General features: G+C 49.0%; 1 protein-coding gene across 1 annotated transcript in view; it reads left to right on the top strand.

Moving 5' to 3' along the window:
• adamts17 (ADAM metallopeptidase with thrombospondin type 1 motif, 17) overlaps window positions 1-20,000 on the top strand; it is a gene marked incomplete at its 5' end in the record, with an annotated part of 135,570 nt that overhangs the window by 98,092 nt on the left and 17,478 nt on the right. Inside the window, 3 exons of the mRNA XM_083662099.1 lie at window positions 7,007-7,087; window positions 13,321-13,478; window positions 14,606-14,765. Coding sequence (XP_083518225.1) covers window positions 7,007-7,087; window positions 13,321-13,478; window positions 14,606-14,765 — 399 coding nt within the window. The remainder of the gene's footprint in view (window positions 1-7,006; window positions 7,088-13,320; window positions 13,479-14,605; window positions 14,766-20,000) is intronic.

Below are 20,000 nucleotides of genomic sequence, written 5' to 3'. Positions count from 1 at the left end.
CTCTCTGACCCCGTTACCCCGTAACCCAGCGGCCAGGTGCAGCTCTCTGACCCCGTTACCTCGTAACCCAGTGGCCAGGTGCAGCTCTCTGACCCCGTTACCCCGTAACCCAGTGGCCAGGTGCAGCTCTCTGACCCCGTTACCCCGTAACCCAGTGGCCAGGTGCAGCTCTCTGACCCCGTTACCCCGTAACCCAGCGGCCAGGTGCAGCTCTCTGACCCCGTTACCTCGTAACCCAGTGGCCAGGTGCAGCTCTCTGACCCCGTTACCTCGTAACCCAGCGGCCAGGTGCAGCTCTCTGACCCCGTTACCTCGTAACCCAGTGGCCAGGTGCAGCTCTCTGACCCCGTTACCTCGTAACCCAGCGGCCAGGTGCAGCTCTCTGACCCCGTTACCTCGTAACCCAGTGGCCAGGTGCAGCTCTCTGACCCCGTTACCCCGTAACCCAGTGGCCAGGTGCAGCTCTCTAACCCCGTTACCCCGTAACCCAGTGGCCAGGTGCAGCTCTCTGACCCCGTTACCCCGTAACACAGCGGCCAGGTGCAGCTCTCTGACCCCGTTACCTCGTAACCCAGTGGCCAGGTGCAGCTCTCTGACCCCGTTACCTCGTAACCCAGCGGCCAGGTGCAGCTCTCTGACCCCGTTACCTCGTAACCCAGTGGCCAGGTGCAGCTCTCTGACCCCGTTACCCCGTAACGCAGCGGCCAGGTGCAGCTCTCTGACCCCGTTACCTCGTAACCCAGTGGCCAGGTGCAGCTCTCTGACCCCGTTACCTCGTAACCCAGTGGCCAGGTGCAGCTCTCTGACCCCGTTACCTCGTAACCCAGCGGCCAGGTGCAGCTCTCTGACCCCGTTACCCTGTAACCCAGTGGCCAGGTGCAGCTCTCTGACCCCGTTACCCCGTAACGCAGCGGCCAGGTGCAGCTCTCTGACCCCGTTACCTCGTAACCCAGTGGCCAGGTGCAGCTCTCTGACCCCGTTACCTCGTAACCCAGTGGCCAGGTGCAGCTCTCTGACCCCGTTACCCCGTAACGCAGCGGCCAGGTGCAGCTCTCTGACCCCGTTACCTCGTAACCCAGTGGCCAGGTGCAGCTCTCTGACCCCGTTACCTCGTAACCCAGTGGCCAGGTGCAGCTCTCTGACCCCGTTACCTCGTAACCCAGCGGCCAGGTGCAGCTCTCTGACCCCGTTACCTCGTAACCCAGCGGCCAGGTGCAGCTCTCTGACCCCGTTACCCCGTAACGCAGCGGCCAGGTGCAGCTCTCTGACCCCGTTACCCCGTAACCCAGTGGCCAGGTGCAGCTCTCTGACCCCGTAACCCAGCGGCCAGGTGCAGCTCTCTGACCCCGTTACCCCGTAACCCAGTGGCCAGGTGCAGCTCTCTGACGCCGTAACCCAGCGGCCAGGTGCAGCTCTCTGACCCCGTTACCCCGTAACCCAGTGGCCAGATGTGCCAGGCTCACGTTCCTTTCTCCTAAGCCATTTCCTCGTCCCCACCAAGAACCGAGAAGACATCGCTAACATCAAGAACCCTAAATTGAAGGATAGGACATCACTAACGTTACACAGCGTTGGAATTTTGCATAGAGAATCAAAGTCACGCCCACATCCGGGTTAAGCATACAAACCAAGGGATCTCATCCCTTGTCAAACTAAGCGATTCAGCTATATTTAGAACCAGGAGAGACAATATAACATTTCACTTGTACCCCCCAAAAAAAATCAATTTTATAAGCATTTTCCAAACTGCCGATGGAAACGAATCCCAATCCTTTGTATTGGTTCGTATAACCTGGAAGTGGGCCTGACTTTGGCTCTTTATTGGGGTTAGACTTTGGGGCCAGTTCCTATTGACGTGAATGAGGCGGACAGGGTAAGTCTCACTATAAACCATCAGATCTGTGCTGCGCACCTTTGATTGAAAAATGCTTCCAAAGAAAACCCATTATGTGATGTTGACTGATATATATATATATATATATATATATATATATATATATATATATATATCAGTGATATGTATATATATATATATATACGGTATATAATTTTTTTTTTTTTATGTAAATGTGCGTCTTTGTTTTCCTTATTATTAGTCTCCAAACAGCTCATGGCTAAGTCCAGCAGCTGCACATAGCTCAACTCAAGCCCCTGTGGTCCAGTATAGAGCTAGCTTAGCTAAACTACACCATTATACATGATGGAACAGGGCATCAGTCAACATCACGTCATGTGTTTCCTTTAATCTGGTGGACGTGTTTTTCCACGGAAGGTGAAACGGCACAGATACGATGGTTTATAGTGAGACTTACCCTGTCCCATTCACTTCAATAGAACTGTCCCCAAAGTCTGGACCCAATGCATAGCTTATGCCACCGGTGACGTGAGTGATGTCTTATCCTGCTCTTCTAGGGACATTGGTCCCCGCTGTCCTCGTCGAGCAGAGGAGCGGGAGGCAGCAGAGACAGGAAACCGTCCTCTGCCATCGAAATGCAAAAATTTGCGGCACTGCGCCCAGCTGGCTTCCCACTCCCGAATGAATCCCCACCTGGTATGGAGATTTGGTTTTGGTGCCAGCTAGACAATTTTGACATTTACTGTACAAAAATGTCATACATACAGTACTATTCTTTCCATTTGGCATTTGCTATTGAAAATGTCAAATGGGGCGAGCGCTGCCCCGTAAAAACCCAGGCGAGCCCATGGCACCCTGTGTCTAACATGGCACCCTGTGTCTAACCATAGGGGTGGATGGAGTGGGTGGTGGAGGGTTGGTGCTGGTCCCGTGGCACCCTGTGCCTAACCATAGGGGTGGATGGAGCCCCATGGCACCCTGTGTCTAACCATAGGGGTGGACGGAGCGGGTGGTGGAGGGTTGGTGCTGGTCCCGTGGCACCCCGTGTCTAACCATAGGGGTGGATGGAGCGGGTGGTGGAGGGCTGGTGCTGGTCCCGTGGCACCCTGTGTCTAACCATAGGGGTGGGTGGAGCCCCATGGCACCCCGTGTCTAACCATAGGGGTGGATGGAGCGGGTGGTGGAGGTGCTGGGAAAGGGTGGCTTTCAGGGAAGGAGCGCCGTGTTTTGAGCCGCGGATGCAAGTTGCCCCACGCTCTCGGGTCAAGTTCAACACAGGATCGGTTTGGGTCTGGTCTCGCAACGTTTTGTGAACGAACACACCCTGCTGGAAATGCAAATGACGTGTTTGACAAGTGGGAGAAATAAAAAAAAATCCACCAAGAAAGGATTTTGTGGAGGAGAAACAGGCAGTAGATTGACATTGGAAAGTAAAGGTATGGAAGTCCCATGCAAAGACATTATTAACCTTAACCATACTGTTGAATTGTCCATAACCTTAACACCCTACTGTAACTTACAGTAAGACAATTACCATCTCTGGTAATTGGTTTCTCCCAATTCAGAACTGTATCACCAGTGCTTCATGTCCTCCGGACTGACAGCAACTCCCAAACCCCCAATCAAATATGGTGGAGGAGTAATCCTCACATTATCTCTGCCCCCTCCAACACTGGATCTGCATTTCAAAGTTTGTGCTCCTTTCACACAGTGTTGCGAGGCTCTGCTGTCAGTTGTGATGTCGAGCAAAAGCATCCTGGTAGTGTGTAGCTGTGTGCTGTGTGGTGGGGGAGGGCTCTGTGTGGTGGGGGCGGGGCTCTGTGTGGTGGGGGCGGGGCTCTGTGTGGTGGGGCCGGGGCTCTGTGTGGTGGTGGGTGGGGCTCTGTGTGGTGGGAGGACTCTGTGGAGCAGCGGCTCAAGGACACTCGGTAAGTATATGAGACGTGTTGTGGGGTGTGTTTGTGTGCTGGGTGCAAAGAAACAAAACAGCTCACGCCCATCCATCTTTGCTTTGCCAGAGCAGTAATCCAGCTCCCATTATGCAAATCAGAAATATGATGTCATCCAACTCCCATTATGCAAATCAGGAATATGATGTCATCCAACTCCCATTATGCAAATCAGAAATTATGATGTAATCCAACTCCCATGCAAATCAGAAATATGATGTCATCCAACTCCCATTATGCAAATCAGAAATATGATGTCATCCAACTCCCATTATGCAAATCAGAAATATGATGTCATCCAACTCCCATAGCAAATCAGAAATATGATGTCATCCAACTCCCATGCAAATCAGAAATATGATGTCATCCAACTCCCATATGCAAATCAGAAATATGATGTCATCCAACTCCCATATGCAAATCAGAAATATGATGTAATCCAACTGTCATAATATGCAGATCACAAATATGATTGGTGCATTTGAGACTCGCTTACACACTTTTGTTGTTGTTGTTGCTGCTGGCACTTTGATGCTGCACAAATGTCCATGTTTGAGAGCAAAATAAGGCAATGTATTTAGGAGTTTCAACACTCTAAGCTCATGTCGTATTACCCAGAGGGCAACTTCAAATAATGCCTCTCCCGACACACGTTATTGTCAGTCTTTCCCATGTTCAAATTCGCACGGAGGACCTCTGTGTGAGTCTTCCTGGAATCCTCAGGACACGAGTTCGACTACAACGCTCAACAGTACAGTATGGAATCACTGAGCTGCTTTGGATTCTCATTAATGCACACACACAAATCTAATAGGTGTTTGCATAGGTGTGTGTGTGTGTGTGTGTGTGTGTGTGTGTGTGTGTGTGTGTGTGTGTGTGTGTGTGTGTGTGTGTGAGGGCTGGTGGCTGCTGGTCGTGTCTGCTTACTCAACTTCAATTTTATCAGCTTCTCACAGCGAAGGATAAATGAGGAGAGAATTAGCAAGCGAAAATTTTTACTCCAAAAAGTTATCTTGCTAAAAATGAGTGCCAGGATGAAGGTCAAACCTAATTGTGAAAGTTATATCGACTCTCTTCAGATGTTTGCTTCGGAAAAGATCGCCTATTTTAGTGAATATCTTTACCAAGCAATCACCCAGAGGAACAGTGTGTGAAATACTACTGTGCAGATTTTCTGAATGAAATCTCTCTTGTCATTATGCTGGGGGGATATGGTTATTAGACAGCATACTGGCAGAATACGCCACACGAAATATAAACATTGTGCTGTGATGCCGCCAATAATATTGTACCTTTTATAATACATCAGATCGGCAATTAGGCCCCACCCCCTTTTAGGGGGAAAACACAAGCCCCTCCCCGTTGACTTCAATGTAAAATAGCACTACCCCCCAAAAGAATTATAGAAAAATAACACAATCAATCTCGTTTATTAATGACCCCAAAACAGCCCCGTGACTCGTCGGTCTAGTAGTAGCCGCCAAGTAGCCGGGACGCTACAACGACGCTGGGATCTGCAAGCCACGGGTCTGTAAAAAAAGTGCGTCACATGTGACATGAGTCACATGATTTTAGATGGGTCAAAGTCATATTTCCCGTGTATCTTGTCCATTCTATAGCCAGACGATACTGTCATGTCATGGTGTTTTGGGGTCATTAATAAACGAGATTGATTCTGTTATTTTTCTATAATTTTTTTTGCGGTAGTGCTATTTTACATTGAAGTCAAGGGGGAGAGACTTGTGTTTTCCCCCTAAAAGGGGGCGGGAACATGTGCCGCCTACAAGATGACCTATTGCCGATCTGATGTTTCTGAAGCCAGGCCTTATGGGAAGCAGTTAATGAGCCCCATCAGGAAATCGGGCCCTTGTGGCAGCAAGTTGTGCTACAGCAAAGAAAAATACAATGAATGAAAATATTGCAACACAGGTTGGGATTTATACATAGCATAACTACCATTTTAAAGGGGCAATGCAGACTTACTGTATTTTGCACACGATCTCACTTATGTCCGAAAACTGTGAACCGTTTTGCAGACATTCATTTCGTTTGACAGTTACTGAGAGTTGACTGGAGTTAAGTCGAGCACCACTGATGTCATCGGAAGAACTGTAATTTATACAACACAACGATTCAGTGCCTTCTGATGACATCACTGGTCCAAACATAACTCAAGTCAACTCTCAATAACTGTCAAACTAAATGAACGTCTGCAAAACTGTTTCCACTTTTCGGGATATGTGTGAGATCATGTGCAAAATTAAATACATCGGCATTGTTTTTCACTGAAGTGCCCCCTTTAAAGGATAACTTCACCCAAAATTTTAATTTAAATTCAGTCATTATCTGCTCATCCCCGTGCCAGACAGGTGACGTTTTTTTAGTCCACAAAACAGTCCTGGAGTTTCACAGCAAAACACCGTTGCAGAATTCCCCAAAACAATTGAAGTAGATGAGGACCAACTTTCAACCGTAAAAAAAAACCCCCAACAACAACAGAAAAACAAAACAAAAACATAAAATGCCTCCATACTGCTCGTCTGGCGTAATCCAAGTCTCCACAAGCCCTGAAATGCCAAGTGTACCTAAAAAGACATCATTTACAACCCTGTTTTTAGCTGAAATTATGTATTTTCAAGTCAACTTGGCATCTCAGGGCTTGTGGAGACTTGGATTATGCCGGGGAGGAGTATGGAAGCATTTTATTTATTTGTTTATTTGTTTGTTTGTTTGTTTGTTTGTTTATTTAGTTTTACATTTGAAAGTTGGTCCCCATCCACTTTAATTGTTTAGGAGGATTCTGCAGCGGTGTTTTGCTGTGAAACTATACTTCACTCGTCCTTCCCATCATGGGGGTGAGTAGATAATGACTGAATTTTCATTTTTTTCTGTGAACCTATCCTGAAATGAAAAATGAAAAAACAATTGAAAATAGTTCTGATATAAAGATATATACCAAAGATGTGAAATTATAAGGAGTATGAACGAAGTGAAAATGTCGATGACATAATGACATGAAATGGTGAACGTTAGATCGATCCACACCAGAGACTGAGATGAGTTTTCTTGGCGGGTGCGTGGGCGGAGAGCATCCCTGACACAGACACAGCAGTCGCCAGCCCCTCTCGACCTCAATGACCTCTGTGTGTTTCTGAGGCTGTTTTTTGTTTTTTTAAACCTGGTGTTTGTATCTCTCTCGCAGGCTACATCGAGGCGGCGGTCATCCCTGCTGGCGCCAGGAGAATCAAAGTTGTGGAGGACAAACCTTCCCACAGCTTTCTGGGTAATGCCGCATCTCCGACTTGCACAAGGCGTGTGGCCAAAAAAGTCTGGAATAATTGGGAACTCACTCCTTCACAGAAGACTTGAAACTAGCGATCGCGGCCATAAACTCACTAGGAAAGTGTTTACTGAGGTCAGACATTTTAGGGTCATTTTCCCATTGACTTCTATACAATCAGACTTATGTTTTTTTATGCCAGTGGAGTCGCCCCCTGGCGGCCACTAGAAAGAATGCAGGTTGATGTTTCGTCCGCATTAGCTTTATTTTTCCTTGGTTATAGTAGAGACAGGTATAGCAGAAGACCTCCAATATGGCCGCCAGAAGACGTGTTACCCACCTGAAAACCCTATGTCCTATACAAGCAGTTCCTTACCTTTACCATTACAGCATGCAAACTCAGAGAGAGAGAGAGAGAGAGAGAGAGAGAGAGAGACTATGCATTGTACCTAGCTGGAGCAGGTCTATGGTGAAGCCAAGTCATTCCAACAGGCTCGTTAAAATAACATTAACCTGCCATTGGCTTGAGCATGTTTGCATCTTATATAATGTCTGACATCTCAATGTTCATTCGCTCATGGTCACCTACCTCCCTCCTACACACACACACACACACACACACACACACACACACTGCTCTCTCCTGTAGTTTCTAAGCAGGCAAGACAGGCTCTGGTGGATTAGGTCTATAATCTATAGTTCCTCTTTGGCGTAAAGCCCAGCTGCACACAGCCTTACAGAGAGAAGTGGCTAGCTCTGGACACACACACACACACACACACACACACACACACACACACACGCATGCACGCACGCACACACACACACACACACACAGCCTTACAGAGAGAAGTGGCTAGCTCTGGACACACACACACACACACACACACGCACGCACGGACGCACGCACGCACACACACAGCCTCACAGAGAGAAGTGGCTAGCTCTGGACACACACACACACATACACACAGCCTTACAGAGAGAAGTGGCTAGCTCTGGACACACACACACACACGCACGCACGCACACGCACGCACACACACACACACACACACACACACACACACACACACACACAGCCTCACAGAGAGAAGTGGCTAGCTCTGGACACACACACACACACGCACGCACGCACACGCACGCACACACACACACACACACACACACACACACACACACAGCCTCACAGAGAGAAGTGGCTAGCTCTGGACACACACACACACACACACACACACACACACAGCCTCACAGAGAGAAGTGGGTTAACTCTGGACATGTGGTGAGGTAGTCAGTTGGCTGGGCTTCAGAAAACACACAATCCACTTCAAGGGCTCCTTTAACAGCCTGGCCAGGGCTGTTTTTTGTGATGGAGGGAGGGGGCGGCTGAAGAGGTAAACTAGTCAGGACTGTTTTTTGTGGTGGAGGGAGGGGGCGGCTGAAGAGGTAAACTAGTCAGGACTGTTTTTTGTGGTGGAGGGAGGGGGCGGCTGAAGAGGTAAACTAGTCAGGACTGTTTTTTGTGATGGAGGGAGGGGGCGGCTGAAGAGGTAAACTAGTCAGGGCTGTTTTTTGTGATGGAGGGAGGGGGCGGCTGAAGAGGTAAACTAGTCAGGACTGTTTTTTGTGATGGAGGGAGGGGGCGGCTGAAGAGGTAAACTAGTCAGGGCTGTTTTTTGTGATGGAGGGAGGGGGCGGCTGAAGAGGTAAACTAGTCAGGGCTGTTTTTTGTGATGGAGGGAGGGGGCGGCTGAAGAGGTAAACTAGTCAGGGCTGTTTTTTGTGATGGAGGGAGGGGGCGGCTGAAGAGGTAAACTAGTCAGGGCTGTTTTTTGTGATGGAGGGAGGGGGCGGCTGAAGAGGTAAACTAGTCAGGGCTGTTTTTTGTGATGGAGGGAGGGGGCGGCTGAAGAGGTAAACTAGTCAGGGCTGTTTTTTGTGATGGAGGGAGGGGGCGGCTGAAGAGGTAAACTAGTCAGGACTGTTTTTTGTGATGGAGGGAGGGGGCAGCTGAAGAGGTAAACTAGTCAGGGCTGTTTTTGTGATGGAGGGAGGGGGCGGCTGAAGAGGTAAACTAGTCAGGGCTGTTTTTTGTGATGGAGGGAGGGGGCGGCTGAAGAGGTAAACTAGTCAGGGCTGTTTTTTGTGATGGAGGGAGGGGGCAGCTGAAGAGGTAAACTAGTCAGGGCTGTTTTTTGTGGTGGAGGGAGGGGGCGGCTGAAGAGGTAAACTAGTCAGGGCTGTTTTTTGTGATGGAGGGAGGGGGCGGCTGAAGAGGTAAACTAGTCAGGGCTGTTTTTTGTGATGGAGGGAGGGGGCGGCTGAAGAGGTAAACTAGTCAGGGCTGTTTTTTGTGATGGAGGGAGGGGGCGGCTGAAGAGGTAAACTAGTCAGGGCTGTTTTTTGTGATGGAGGGAGGGGGCGGCTAAAGAGGTAAACTAGTCAGGACTGTTTTTTGTGATGGAGGGAGGGGGCGGCTGAAGAGGTAAACTAGTCAGGGCTGTTTTTTGTGATGGAGGGAGGGGGCGGCTGAAGAGGTAAACTAGTCAGGGCTGTTTTTTGTGATGGAGGGAGGGGGCAGCTGAAGAGGTAAACTAGTCAGGGCTGTTTTTTGTGGTGGAGGGAGGGGGCGGCTGAAGAGGTAAACTAGTCAGGGCTGTTTTTTGTGATGGAGGGAGGGGGCGGCTGAAGAGGTAAACTAGTCAGGACTGTTTTTTGTGGTGGAGGGAGGGGGCGGCTGAAGAGGTAAACTAGTCAGGGCTGTTTTTTGTGATGGAGGGAGGGGGCGGCTGAAGAGGTAAACTAGTCAGGCCTGTTTTTTGTGGTGGAGGGAGGGGGCGGCTGAAGAGGTAAACTAGTCAGGGCTGTTTTTTGTGATGGAGGGAGGGGGCGGCTGAAGAGGTAAACTAGTCAGGCCTGTTTTTTGTGATGGAGGGAGGGGGCGGCTGAAGAGGTAAACTAGTCAGGCCTGTTTTTTGTGGTGGAGGGAGGGGGCGGCTGAAGAGGAAACTAGTCAGGACTGTTTTTTGTGGTGGAGGGAGGGGGCGGCTGAAGAGGTAATCTAGTCAGGACTGTTTTTTGTGGTGGAGGGAGGGGGCGGCTGAAGAGGTAATCTAGTCAGGACTGTTTTTTGTGATGGAGGGAGGGGGCGGCTGAAGAGGTAATCTAGTCAGGACTGTTTTTTGTGGTGGAGGGAGGGGGCGGCTGAAGAGGTAAACTAGTCAGGGCTGTTTTTTGTGATGGAGGGAGGGGGCGGCTGAAGAGGTAATCTAGTCAGGACTGTTTTTTGTGATGGAGGGAGGGGGCGGCTGAAGAGGTAAACTAGTCAGGACTGTTTTTTGTGGTGGAGGGAGGGGGCGGCTGAAGAGGTAAACTAGTCAGGGCTGTTTTTTGTGGTGGAGGGAGGGGGCGGCTGAAGAGGTAAACTAGTCAGGGCTGTTTTTTGTGATGGAGGGAGGGGGCGGCTGAAGAGGTAAACTAGTCAGGGCTGTTTTTTGTGATGGAGGGAGGGGGCGGCTGAAGAGGTAAACTAGTCAGGACTGTTTTTTGTGATGGAGGGAGGGGGCGGCTGAAGAGGTAAACTAGTCAGGGCTGTTTTTTGTGATGGAGGGAGGGGGCGGCTGAAGAGGTAAACTAGTCAGGGCTGTTTTTTGTGATGGAGGGAGGGGGCAGCTGAAGAGGTAAACTAGTCAGGACTGTTTTTTGTGATGGAGGGAGGGGGCGGCTGAAGAGGTAAACTAGTCAGGACTGTTTTTTGTGATGGAGGGAGGGGGCGGCTGAAGAGGTAAACTAGTCAGGGCTGTTTTTTGTGATGGAGGGAGGGGGCGGCTGAAGAGGTAAACTAGTCAGGGCTGTTTTTTGTGATGGAGGGAGGGGGCAGCTGAAGAGGTAAACTAGTCAGGGCTGTTTTTTGTGGTGGAGGGAGGGGGCGGCTGAAGAGGTAAACTAGTCAGGGCTGTTTTTTGTGATGGAGGGAGGGGGCGGCTGAAGAGGTAAACTAGTCAGGACTGTTTTTTGTGGTGGAGGGAGGGGGCGGCTGAAGAGGTAAACTAGTCAGGGCTGTTTTTTGTGATGGAGGGAGGGGGCGGCTGAAGAGGTAAACTAGTCAGGCCTGTTTTTTGTGGTGGAGGGAGGGGGCGGCTGAAGAGGTAAACTAGTCAGGGCTGTTTTTTGTGATGGAGGGAGGGGGCGGCTGAAGAGGTAAACTAGTCAGGCCTGTTTTTTGTGATGGAGGGAGGGGGCGGCTGAAGAGGTAAACTAGTCAGGCCTGTTTTTTGTGGTGGAGGGAGGGGGCGGCTGAAGAGGTAAACTAGTCAGGACTGTTTTTTGTGGTGGAGGGAGGGGGCGGCTGAAGAGGTAATCTAGTCAGGACTGTTTTTTGTGGTGGAGGGAGGGGGCGGCTGAAGAGGTAATCTAGTCAGGACTGTTTTTTGTGATGGAGGGAGGGGGCGGCTGAAGAGGTAATCTAGTCAGGACTGTTTTTTGTGGTGGAGGGAGGGGGCGGCTGAAGAGGTAAACTAGTCAGGGCTGTTTTTTGTGATGGAGGGAGGGGGCGGCTGAAGAGGTAAACTAGTCAGGACTGTTTTTTGTGGTGGAGGGAGGGGGCGGCTGAAGAGGTAAACTAGTCAGGGCTGTTTTTTGTGATGGAGGGAGGGGGCGGCTGAAGAGGTAAACTAGTCAGGGCTGTTTTTTGTGATGGAGGGAGGGGGCGGCTGAAGAGGTAAACTAGTCAGGGCTGATTTTTGTGATGGAGGGAGGGGGCAGCTGAAGAGGTAAACTAGTCAGGGCTGTTTTTTGTGATGGAGGGAGGGGGCGGCTGAAGAGGTAAACTAGTCAGGGCTGTTTTTTGTGATGGAGGGAGGGGGCGGCTGAAGAGGTAAACTAGTCAGGGCTGTTTTTTGTGATGGAGGGAGGGGGCGGCTGAAGAGGTAAACTAGTCAGGGCTGTTTTTTGTGATGGAGGGAGGGGGCAGCTGAAGAGGTAAACTAGTCAGGGCTGTTTTTTGTGATGGAGGGAGGGGGCGGCTGAAGAGGTAAACTAGTCAGGACTGTTTTTTGTGATGGAGGGAGGGGGCAGCTGAAGAGGTAAACTAGTCAGGGCTGTTTTTTGTGATGGAGGGAGGGGGCAGCTGAAGAGGTAAACTAGTCAGGGCTGTTTTTTGTGATGGAGGGAGGGGGCAGCTGAAGAGGTAAACTAGTCAGGGCTGTTTTTTGTGATGGAGGGAGGGGGCGGCTGAAGAGGTAAACTAGTCAGGGCTGTTTTTTGTGATGGAGGGAGGGGGCAGCTGAAGAGGTAAACTAGTCAGGGCTGTTTTTTGTGATGGAGGGAGGGGGCGGCTGAAGAGGTAAACTAGTCAGGGCTGTTTTTTGTGATGGAGGGAGGGGGCGGCTGAAGAGGTAAACTAGTCAGGGCTGTTTTTTGTGATGGAGGGAGGGGGCAGCTGAAGAGGTAAACTAGTCAGGGCTGTTTTTTGTGATGGAGGGAGGGGGCAGCTGAAGAGGTAAACTAGTCAGGGCTGTTTTTTGTGATGGAGGGAGGGGGCGGCTGAAGAGGTAAACTGCACTGACCCCACCACCAGCCTCTTGTATTTCCACTCCTCTGTTTGGCCTTGAAATTAGTCACAGTCCGGGGAGTCGTCTAGCTCTCTCCTGAATCACTTTGTCTTTATAAGGTGCTTTTGATACCAGTGTACTTTTTTAGCTTTTTAGCCTTCTTTTCACTTTTTTGTCTTCTATTAAAAAATGTGTTCCAGAGCAAAAAAAAACAAATGAATAGTAAACATGTTGTCCACCACCAGTGGTGTGTAGATCCACCCTTGGGTCAGTCCCATTCATTGTCAATGCTGCCCCCTAGAGGCACAAAGTCATAATTACTAACTACCTACCTAACTAACGAACGAACGGACGGACGGACAGATGGACGGACGGACGGACAGACGGAGACCGATTCATAGTCCCCCCTTTGGTGGGGGACAATTATGAGGGAAACACCAAATACTTGTATTATGTAGTATTAGCTAGTAGAATACTACAAAAAATATGGGTATTTTATCAGCCTCCAAAAACAGATATGAGCCAAGTAGCCACACACACACACACACACACACACACACACACACACACACACACACACACACACACACACACACACACACACACACACACACACAGTCTGTCTGTGTGTGTGATCTGCACACGGGGAGTCTAGCACCTCTCCCTCTTCTCCCCACCTTCCAGCCCTGAAAGACCCCTCCAAGAGGTCCATCAACAGCGACTGGAAGATCGAGCTTCCAGGAGAGTTCCAGCTGGCCGGCACCACCGTGCGCTACGTGAGGAGGGGCCTGTGGGAGAAGATGTCCGCCAAGGGACCCACCAAGATGCCCCTGCACCTCATGGTAAAGTGCTAGCGTGCCCTGTGAAGATCTGGAGACGTGTGTGAACAGTTGATGACACTATTGGGCAGAGTTGTGAGGTTGTGACTGTCATTAAAGGCAATCAATCTCATTCTAGGGATGTTCAGTCGTAAACAGTCTTCACGATTTGTTTATATCCTTGTGGAATACTGATCTTACTCCCCTGTGCTTAATGAGCAGGCTGCAGACGCTGCACTAATGCTACGCGTCGGATACGAACAAATGAACGGCTCGTCCTTAGTAGCAATTAGCTTTCTGAATACCGCTCTCAATTATACAGGCAGTTCAAAAAGCAACTGGATGCATGATTAGTCTCTCACATTCTGTATAAGCTCCATGAGAGAAGGTCAGATGGCATCAAGGTCGTTTAAATAGTGTCTAGGCTTTAGAGACTATTTAAACTTAGAGAACTTAGAAGCCATTTTCTGTAGGGATGTCACAATATATCGTCCCACGATATATCGCGATATCAAAACGTGACAATATGTATCGTTGAGATTAAATCTCATATCGTGAGAAAAGGAAGCTGAACATGGTGGCACTGATCTGCATCTGATTGCATGCTCGCTCTCCTTTTCATTGCTTTGTTTGAACAGACGAGGGACGTTACAGACACGGAGGATGAAAATGGTGAAATTACTCAAATTAGCGTGGAGGATGCCCCCTCAACTTACAAATCGATCGCAACTTTTTTTTGGTTAAAATATCGTATCGTAACGTTACCGTGAACCCAATATCGTGTATCGTATCATGTCGTGAACTGAGTGTATCGTGACACCCCTAGTTTTCTGTGATCAGATTGCAATCAGATCACACTTGAAATGCCAGGTGTAAACACCCCCAAAACGCATTGAAAGAAGGATTGCAATCTGATCGGCCAAACCACCCATTTCTGCCATCAGATTGCAATCTGAGTGAGTGAGTCTGCCTGTCTGTCTGTCTGTCTGTCTGTCTGTCTGCCTGTCTGTCTGTCTGTACTGTACTTTTAACGCCTGGGTGGGTAAACTGAATCGTGGTGCGTTTACCCTCCGCTACATCGCTGCTGGGCAAACTTTGGACTCAAGTTCACCCTTCCTTAATCTGTTCTCTCTCTCTCTCCCCTTTCCCAGGTGCTGCTCTTCCATGACCAGAGCTATGGCATCCACTATGAGTACACGGTGTCTCTGAACACCAGTCAGGAGAGGGGCAGCGAGGAGCAGAGGGAGCCAGAGCATCTCTACATCTGGACACACAGCAGCTGGCAGGACTGCACCGTCCAGTGTGGAGGAGGTAACACACGCACGCACACACACACATACACACACACACACACACACACACACACACAAGCTGGGCTACCCGACCCGAGCCCGTCGGGTACAGACAATTGTTTTTTAAGTGACGTTCGGGGTCGGGCCGGGCTCGATGTGTTGTTTTCAGCTTCACACCATGCTGTCAGTGTACTGGAGTGTCATTTTACTACGTTACCGACAGCACTTGAAGGCAACACCAGTGTTGCGCAACAATATGAAACGGAAAGTAATGTAGCTAAACTAGGATGGAGATACGCGCGAAAGAAAACACAGAACAAGGAAGTTTAAAACTAACATTACCAAAAACAATGCAGGGAAATGGATAGTTTTGTATCAAACTGGTAGGTGTAGTGTCGATGTGGCGTTTGATACAGCTCGCCAGAGTACACGTCGTGTACACATGCACGCACTTTAGGAGTCGTGTACATTAGCTGCACGTGCCCCGTGTCAACTCGTGCGAGTGCCACGTCCAAGTGAAACGACACTCGTCCGGCGCGACACCTACGTCACGGGTGCGACGCCTGCGTCTCCATTGTGAGTCTATGTAAATTGTTGGCGTGCGTTTTGAGGTTTGCTTAGATCGTAGACGTCCTAATTAGGTGCTAGTGAGGGCGGTTGACGTTGGTGCCCTGAAACGTATGCCGCCCTACTAAACACACACACACACACACACACACACACACACACACACACACACACACACACACACTGGGATTCCCATGCCAACCGTCACCCATCGTTGCACACACACACATTACATCAAGTGTGTGAGATGACATCACATGATTTAATGATGCCCGTGGTGACATTCTTCATCTTCTTCGGCCTTTGTGTTCCTTGAGGAACAGAGGCCATGGATGAACACTTTCCACCCGTGTCTTGGACCATCTTCTCCAGCTGTTGGCCACGTCAGGTCCATTCTTCTCAAACGCTCCCTGTTTGCTCCACATCAGCGCCTGCTTGGTTATTATGACTGTTTTGCTTCATCTTGGAGTATGACCGATCCCGTCTCCACCTTCTCCTGTTCACCTCTTCTTCTGTTCTTGTTCTTCTTGTTTGGTGTTCAGGTTGGTGTTGATGGTGTTTGGCCAGTAGATCAGTAGGAGGCATAGTCGGCCTGGCCATCGGGAGCACCGGGACAAATCCCGGTGGGCTGGTGGGCTGGTGGGCTGGTGGGCTGGTGGGCCGCTTGACCAGGGCAAAAAAAAAAAAAAAAGTTGAGACAAGTGAGCCCCAGCACCATCCCCACAGGATTACTCCTGTGGAAATAGTGTAGAAGCTAGTAGAAGTGAGTAGTCTCGCTGGCCAGCCTCCCCTCCCTTCCGTCCGAGGAGTCTGGCGCCGCAGGTCTCCATAGTGGGATTGCGATGGGCGGCGCTTAGCGGCAGTGCCCTTGAAAAATTGTTTCAAACAATCCAACTTGCCGTTTTCAGCGTGTAGCAACGAGCTAGCGTGTAGGTTTCTGCCCGTTAGCTTGCTAGCTAGTTAGCGTTGTTGTTTTCACTGAGGCGGCAGGGGACTATTTACAGCGACACACAGGGAGGAGGGAGCGGAAGCCGCTCTGATTGACACGGTCGGAGCCAATGACAGAGTTTGTAATAAGCCGGGAGCGGACATCTGGCTGCCACCGAAACAGTCGCTCCAATGGGAGAGCAGAGTAGAGCAGGGGAGGGTTTATCCCAGTTATGGAGACCTGCGGCGCCAGACTCCTCGGACGGAAGGGAGAGGAGGCTGGCCAGCGAGACTAAGAAGTCAGTGACTAAGCAAATAACTTTTTTTTTCTGTAAAAAAGTGCGAGTCTTTCCAGGGCAGCTTTGGCCAGCTGACCTCTCCAGGCAGCACAACACTGAACTTCCCTGATGCTGCCGGCCACTGCGTTTATAGATTGGATGTGGAGCTTATAATCTTGACCGCTGCAGGTCACGCATCTGCTGCCCTGATATGGGGGCGTCTGGCCAGCAGGGGGCGTCTGGCCAGCAGAGAGAAGCTGGCAGGTCAGACAGCGCTTCAAACAGCCTGCACCTGGGAGATCCAGTCTGGGCAGGCAGGGTGACGGGGATGTGTACGGCTTTCAGTGGAGCTTTAGGCTGTTCCACCCTGGCAAGAAAGACATTATTGGGGGACAAGGTTATTATAGTTAAGTAAAGCTAAACTAAAAAGTAGGTGTGAAAAAAACATTGTAGTTATTTAAAATTAAAATAAAAACTAGACTAAAAACGATATTGTGTACTTGTAAAACTAAAATAAAACATATACAGAAAATGTCTTCAGTTTTAGTCTTTGTCAATTTGGTTAAATTTGTCAACACAACACTCATGAGGAGGCATTGGGTCATAATGTTTATAAAACTAAACTAAAGTAAATCTAATTAAACAATAAAAATGTAACTGAAACAAGCAAACCCACTCTGCGGTAACCAGCGGTGCCTCAGGAGGTGCCTCAGGAGGCCTCAGGAGGTCAGGTGCCTCAGGAGGTCCCTGAAGATCATCAAAGACACAAACCATCCCCACAACAGCCTGTTCTCCCTGCTACCCTCAGGGAGGAGATACAGGGTTCCAAAAACACGCACAAATCGCTTGAGGAACAGTTTCTTCCCGCAGGCCACGAGACTCCTAAATATGCACAAATAGTGCAGTAGTCGTACCGCAGTACCGTACTGCAGCTGCTACTATTACGGATGCCTAACGTTTAATTGTAAATTTAAGTGTATGTTTAATAAGGTGCCTAACGTTTAATTGTAAATTTAAGTGTATGTTTAATAAGGTACATGCTATTTGCACATGTATGTATAAAACGTCGAATTTGGAATGTCTGAACACGTCTAACGTATGCACATGACATGTGCACCTATGTGCAATGAATATGCCACTGTCGTATAAGCCACCGACTTGTCTTATTGCTTATAAGATGCCTATTTCTTATTGCCTTATTGCTGTCTTATTGCTTATTGATGCCTATTTCTTATTGCCTATTACTTATTGCTTGTTGCCTATTTGTACTATGTCGTAAACGGAGTCCACTGCACAAGAATTTCACACGTGGTACTTGTACCATGGAGTGACAATAAAAATCTTGAATCTTGAATCTTGAATCTTGGACACTAACTGAAACTAAACTGAATCGGGGGAAAAACTAAACTAATAATAAAAAATCCAAAGCTATAATAACTCTGTTGGGGGAACATGATTTTTTTTTTATCGAATATCCGCTATCTACAGCTTCAATCCAGACAGATCAGTGTCATATCAGCCTTCAAAAGCCTGTATCAGTCTAACCCTATGAAAGAGAATGTAAAGGCTGGGTACAGGGCAGGAGGCTGGGAGGTGGGACACAGACAGACAGAGTCCAGTGGCTAAGCCCAGTCTGTTAGACAGGCAGAGGAGGCCTCCCACTGTGGAACTCACAACAGGGTCCAGCTGAATGTGGGCCTACACACACACACACACACACACACACACACACACACAAACAAACGCACGCACACGCACACACACACACACACACACACACACACACGTGCATGCATGCACACGCACACACACACACATGTGCACGCACGCACGCACGGCATGGGACAGGCTTAATTGTCATCGCTGAGCTCCTGAGCAATTTCTCGTTTCCCTATAACCTGTATTATAGAGCAGTTAGTTCTGGTCGAGCGATTTGATTGGACAAGAGGCATTCCATGCATGCTGATATTTAGTATAACATCACGGGACGCTTCACTGTATGTATATCGCTCCGCTTCACAGCTGTTCTAATGCAGCCTTGATTAGGTTGCGTTCAAACAGCGTTCACACCCGGTAGGGACATACATGTAGTGCTAACCTCAGAGTAGCTAATGTTAGCTTAGCTAGCTTGCAGTCGGGAAACTGCAGGCAGCAAGTGTACCTGTTGCTTGGCAACACGTTGGTAGAGTGCAATCCTGAGGGAGCTGTTTTTGTTGGGGGAGACATACAGTATAACAGACAGAAACCATCACCTATAAAAAAAATACTATTGTTACTTGATGAATAGCTTTGGTTATACTGTAAAACTGCAATAACACACTATTGGGAATAGAAAATAAAATACGTACTTTATACACAGTCATAATTTTGACCCTCCTCTGTTGATTTCCTTTGGGTTTTTTTTCACTGTTCCTTTGATATTACTGGTAATCTGAATGTGTTTCACTGCCTTGACTCACTGCCAAGTGCGGGGACAGGTCTTTTTTCACAGCAGCCATTTTGTGTCTAAAAGGCAGGAAGTAGCACAGGCTGCACCAAAACATTAACTCATTGAGTGCCAAGGACGGACATGTTCGTCATTTCAAATAGTAACGTAGAGTGCCAAGGACGGACATGTTCGTCAATTGCGTTTTTTGACGGTGGGGCGTCGATCAAAGCCTTCTGCCTCTGATGTACAAATATTATAGCTATTGGATGTGTCTAACCTATTTTACAGAACCCTTAGGTGGCGACAGTGCTCTCCACATAACAGAAAGGCAAGGAAAAAACAAAGAAGAAGTCGTTATGGAAACGGAAATCGCATCGCATCCGTATGCATCGATATGCTGAAGCACGTTACTGCAGCTGTGCCTGCAGCAGCCAATCTGCTCCCACAATTGAGCCGCTCCGTGTCGGTTGCGACAGCACATCCGCACATCCACACCGTGGAGTTGTTATTATTCTCAACTGGAAGCATCGTTGCCGGTGACAAACACACGCGGAACGCTGTAAAAAAGCAGGATGTCGAGCACCCTTCACTGTGCGCACAGCAAACTCAGCAGAGAGCCACCACAGACAGGAGGAGGAGTGTGCAGTTGAGGCGGGGCGGGGGGGGGGGGGGGGGGGGGGGCACGCAGAGCAGCACACAACACCCAGACAGACCCAGGCAGCAGGACAGGATTGACAAACGCAAGCCAGAATATCCGATGCCCACCAGCAGCAAATCAAGACCAGCAAGAAGCTGCAACCAGCAGCGCACGCAGGGGCCAGCGCTGCTGGTTGTAGCTAAAAATATTATTCTGCCAAACAAAATTCCCTGGCCTTCACTGTTTTATTGAAGGAAATTATTTTTGAGGTGTGACTACATTAGAAAAGATTAGCTTCAGAGTCAGTGATGTGCTTGAAATGTTTAATTTCACAAAAGGCCAATTATCTCAGCTTCTAGAAAAAAATTGCTGTTTTTGGATGAATCAAGCTATCTTCTCCGGCTCATAACTAAAGAA

This window comes from Poromitra crassiceps (assembly GCF_964638095.1).
Source record: "Poromitra crassiceps genome assembly, chromosome: 28".
Classification (NCBI taxonomy): Eukaryota; Metazoa; Chordata; class Actinopteri; order Beryciformes; family Melamphaidae; genus Poromitra; species Poromitra crassiceps.
The sequence above is the reverse complement of the archived record's forward strand: the minus strand, read 5'-3'. Positions and strand labels throughout refer to the sequence as shown.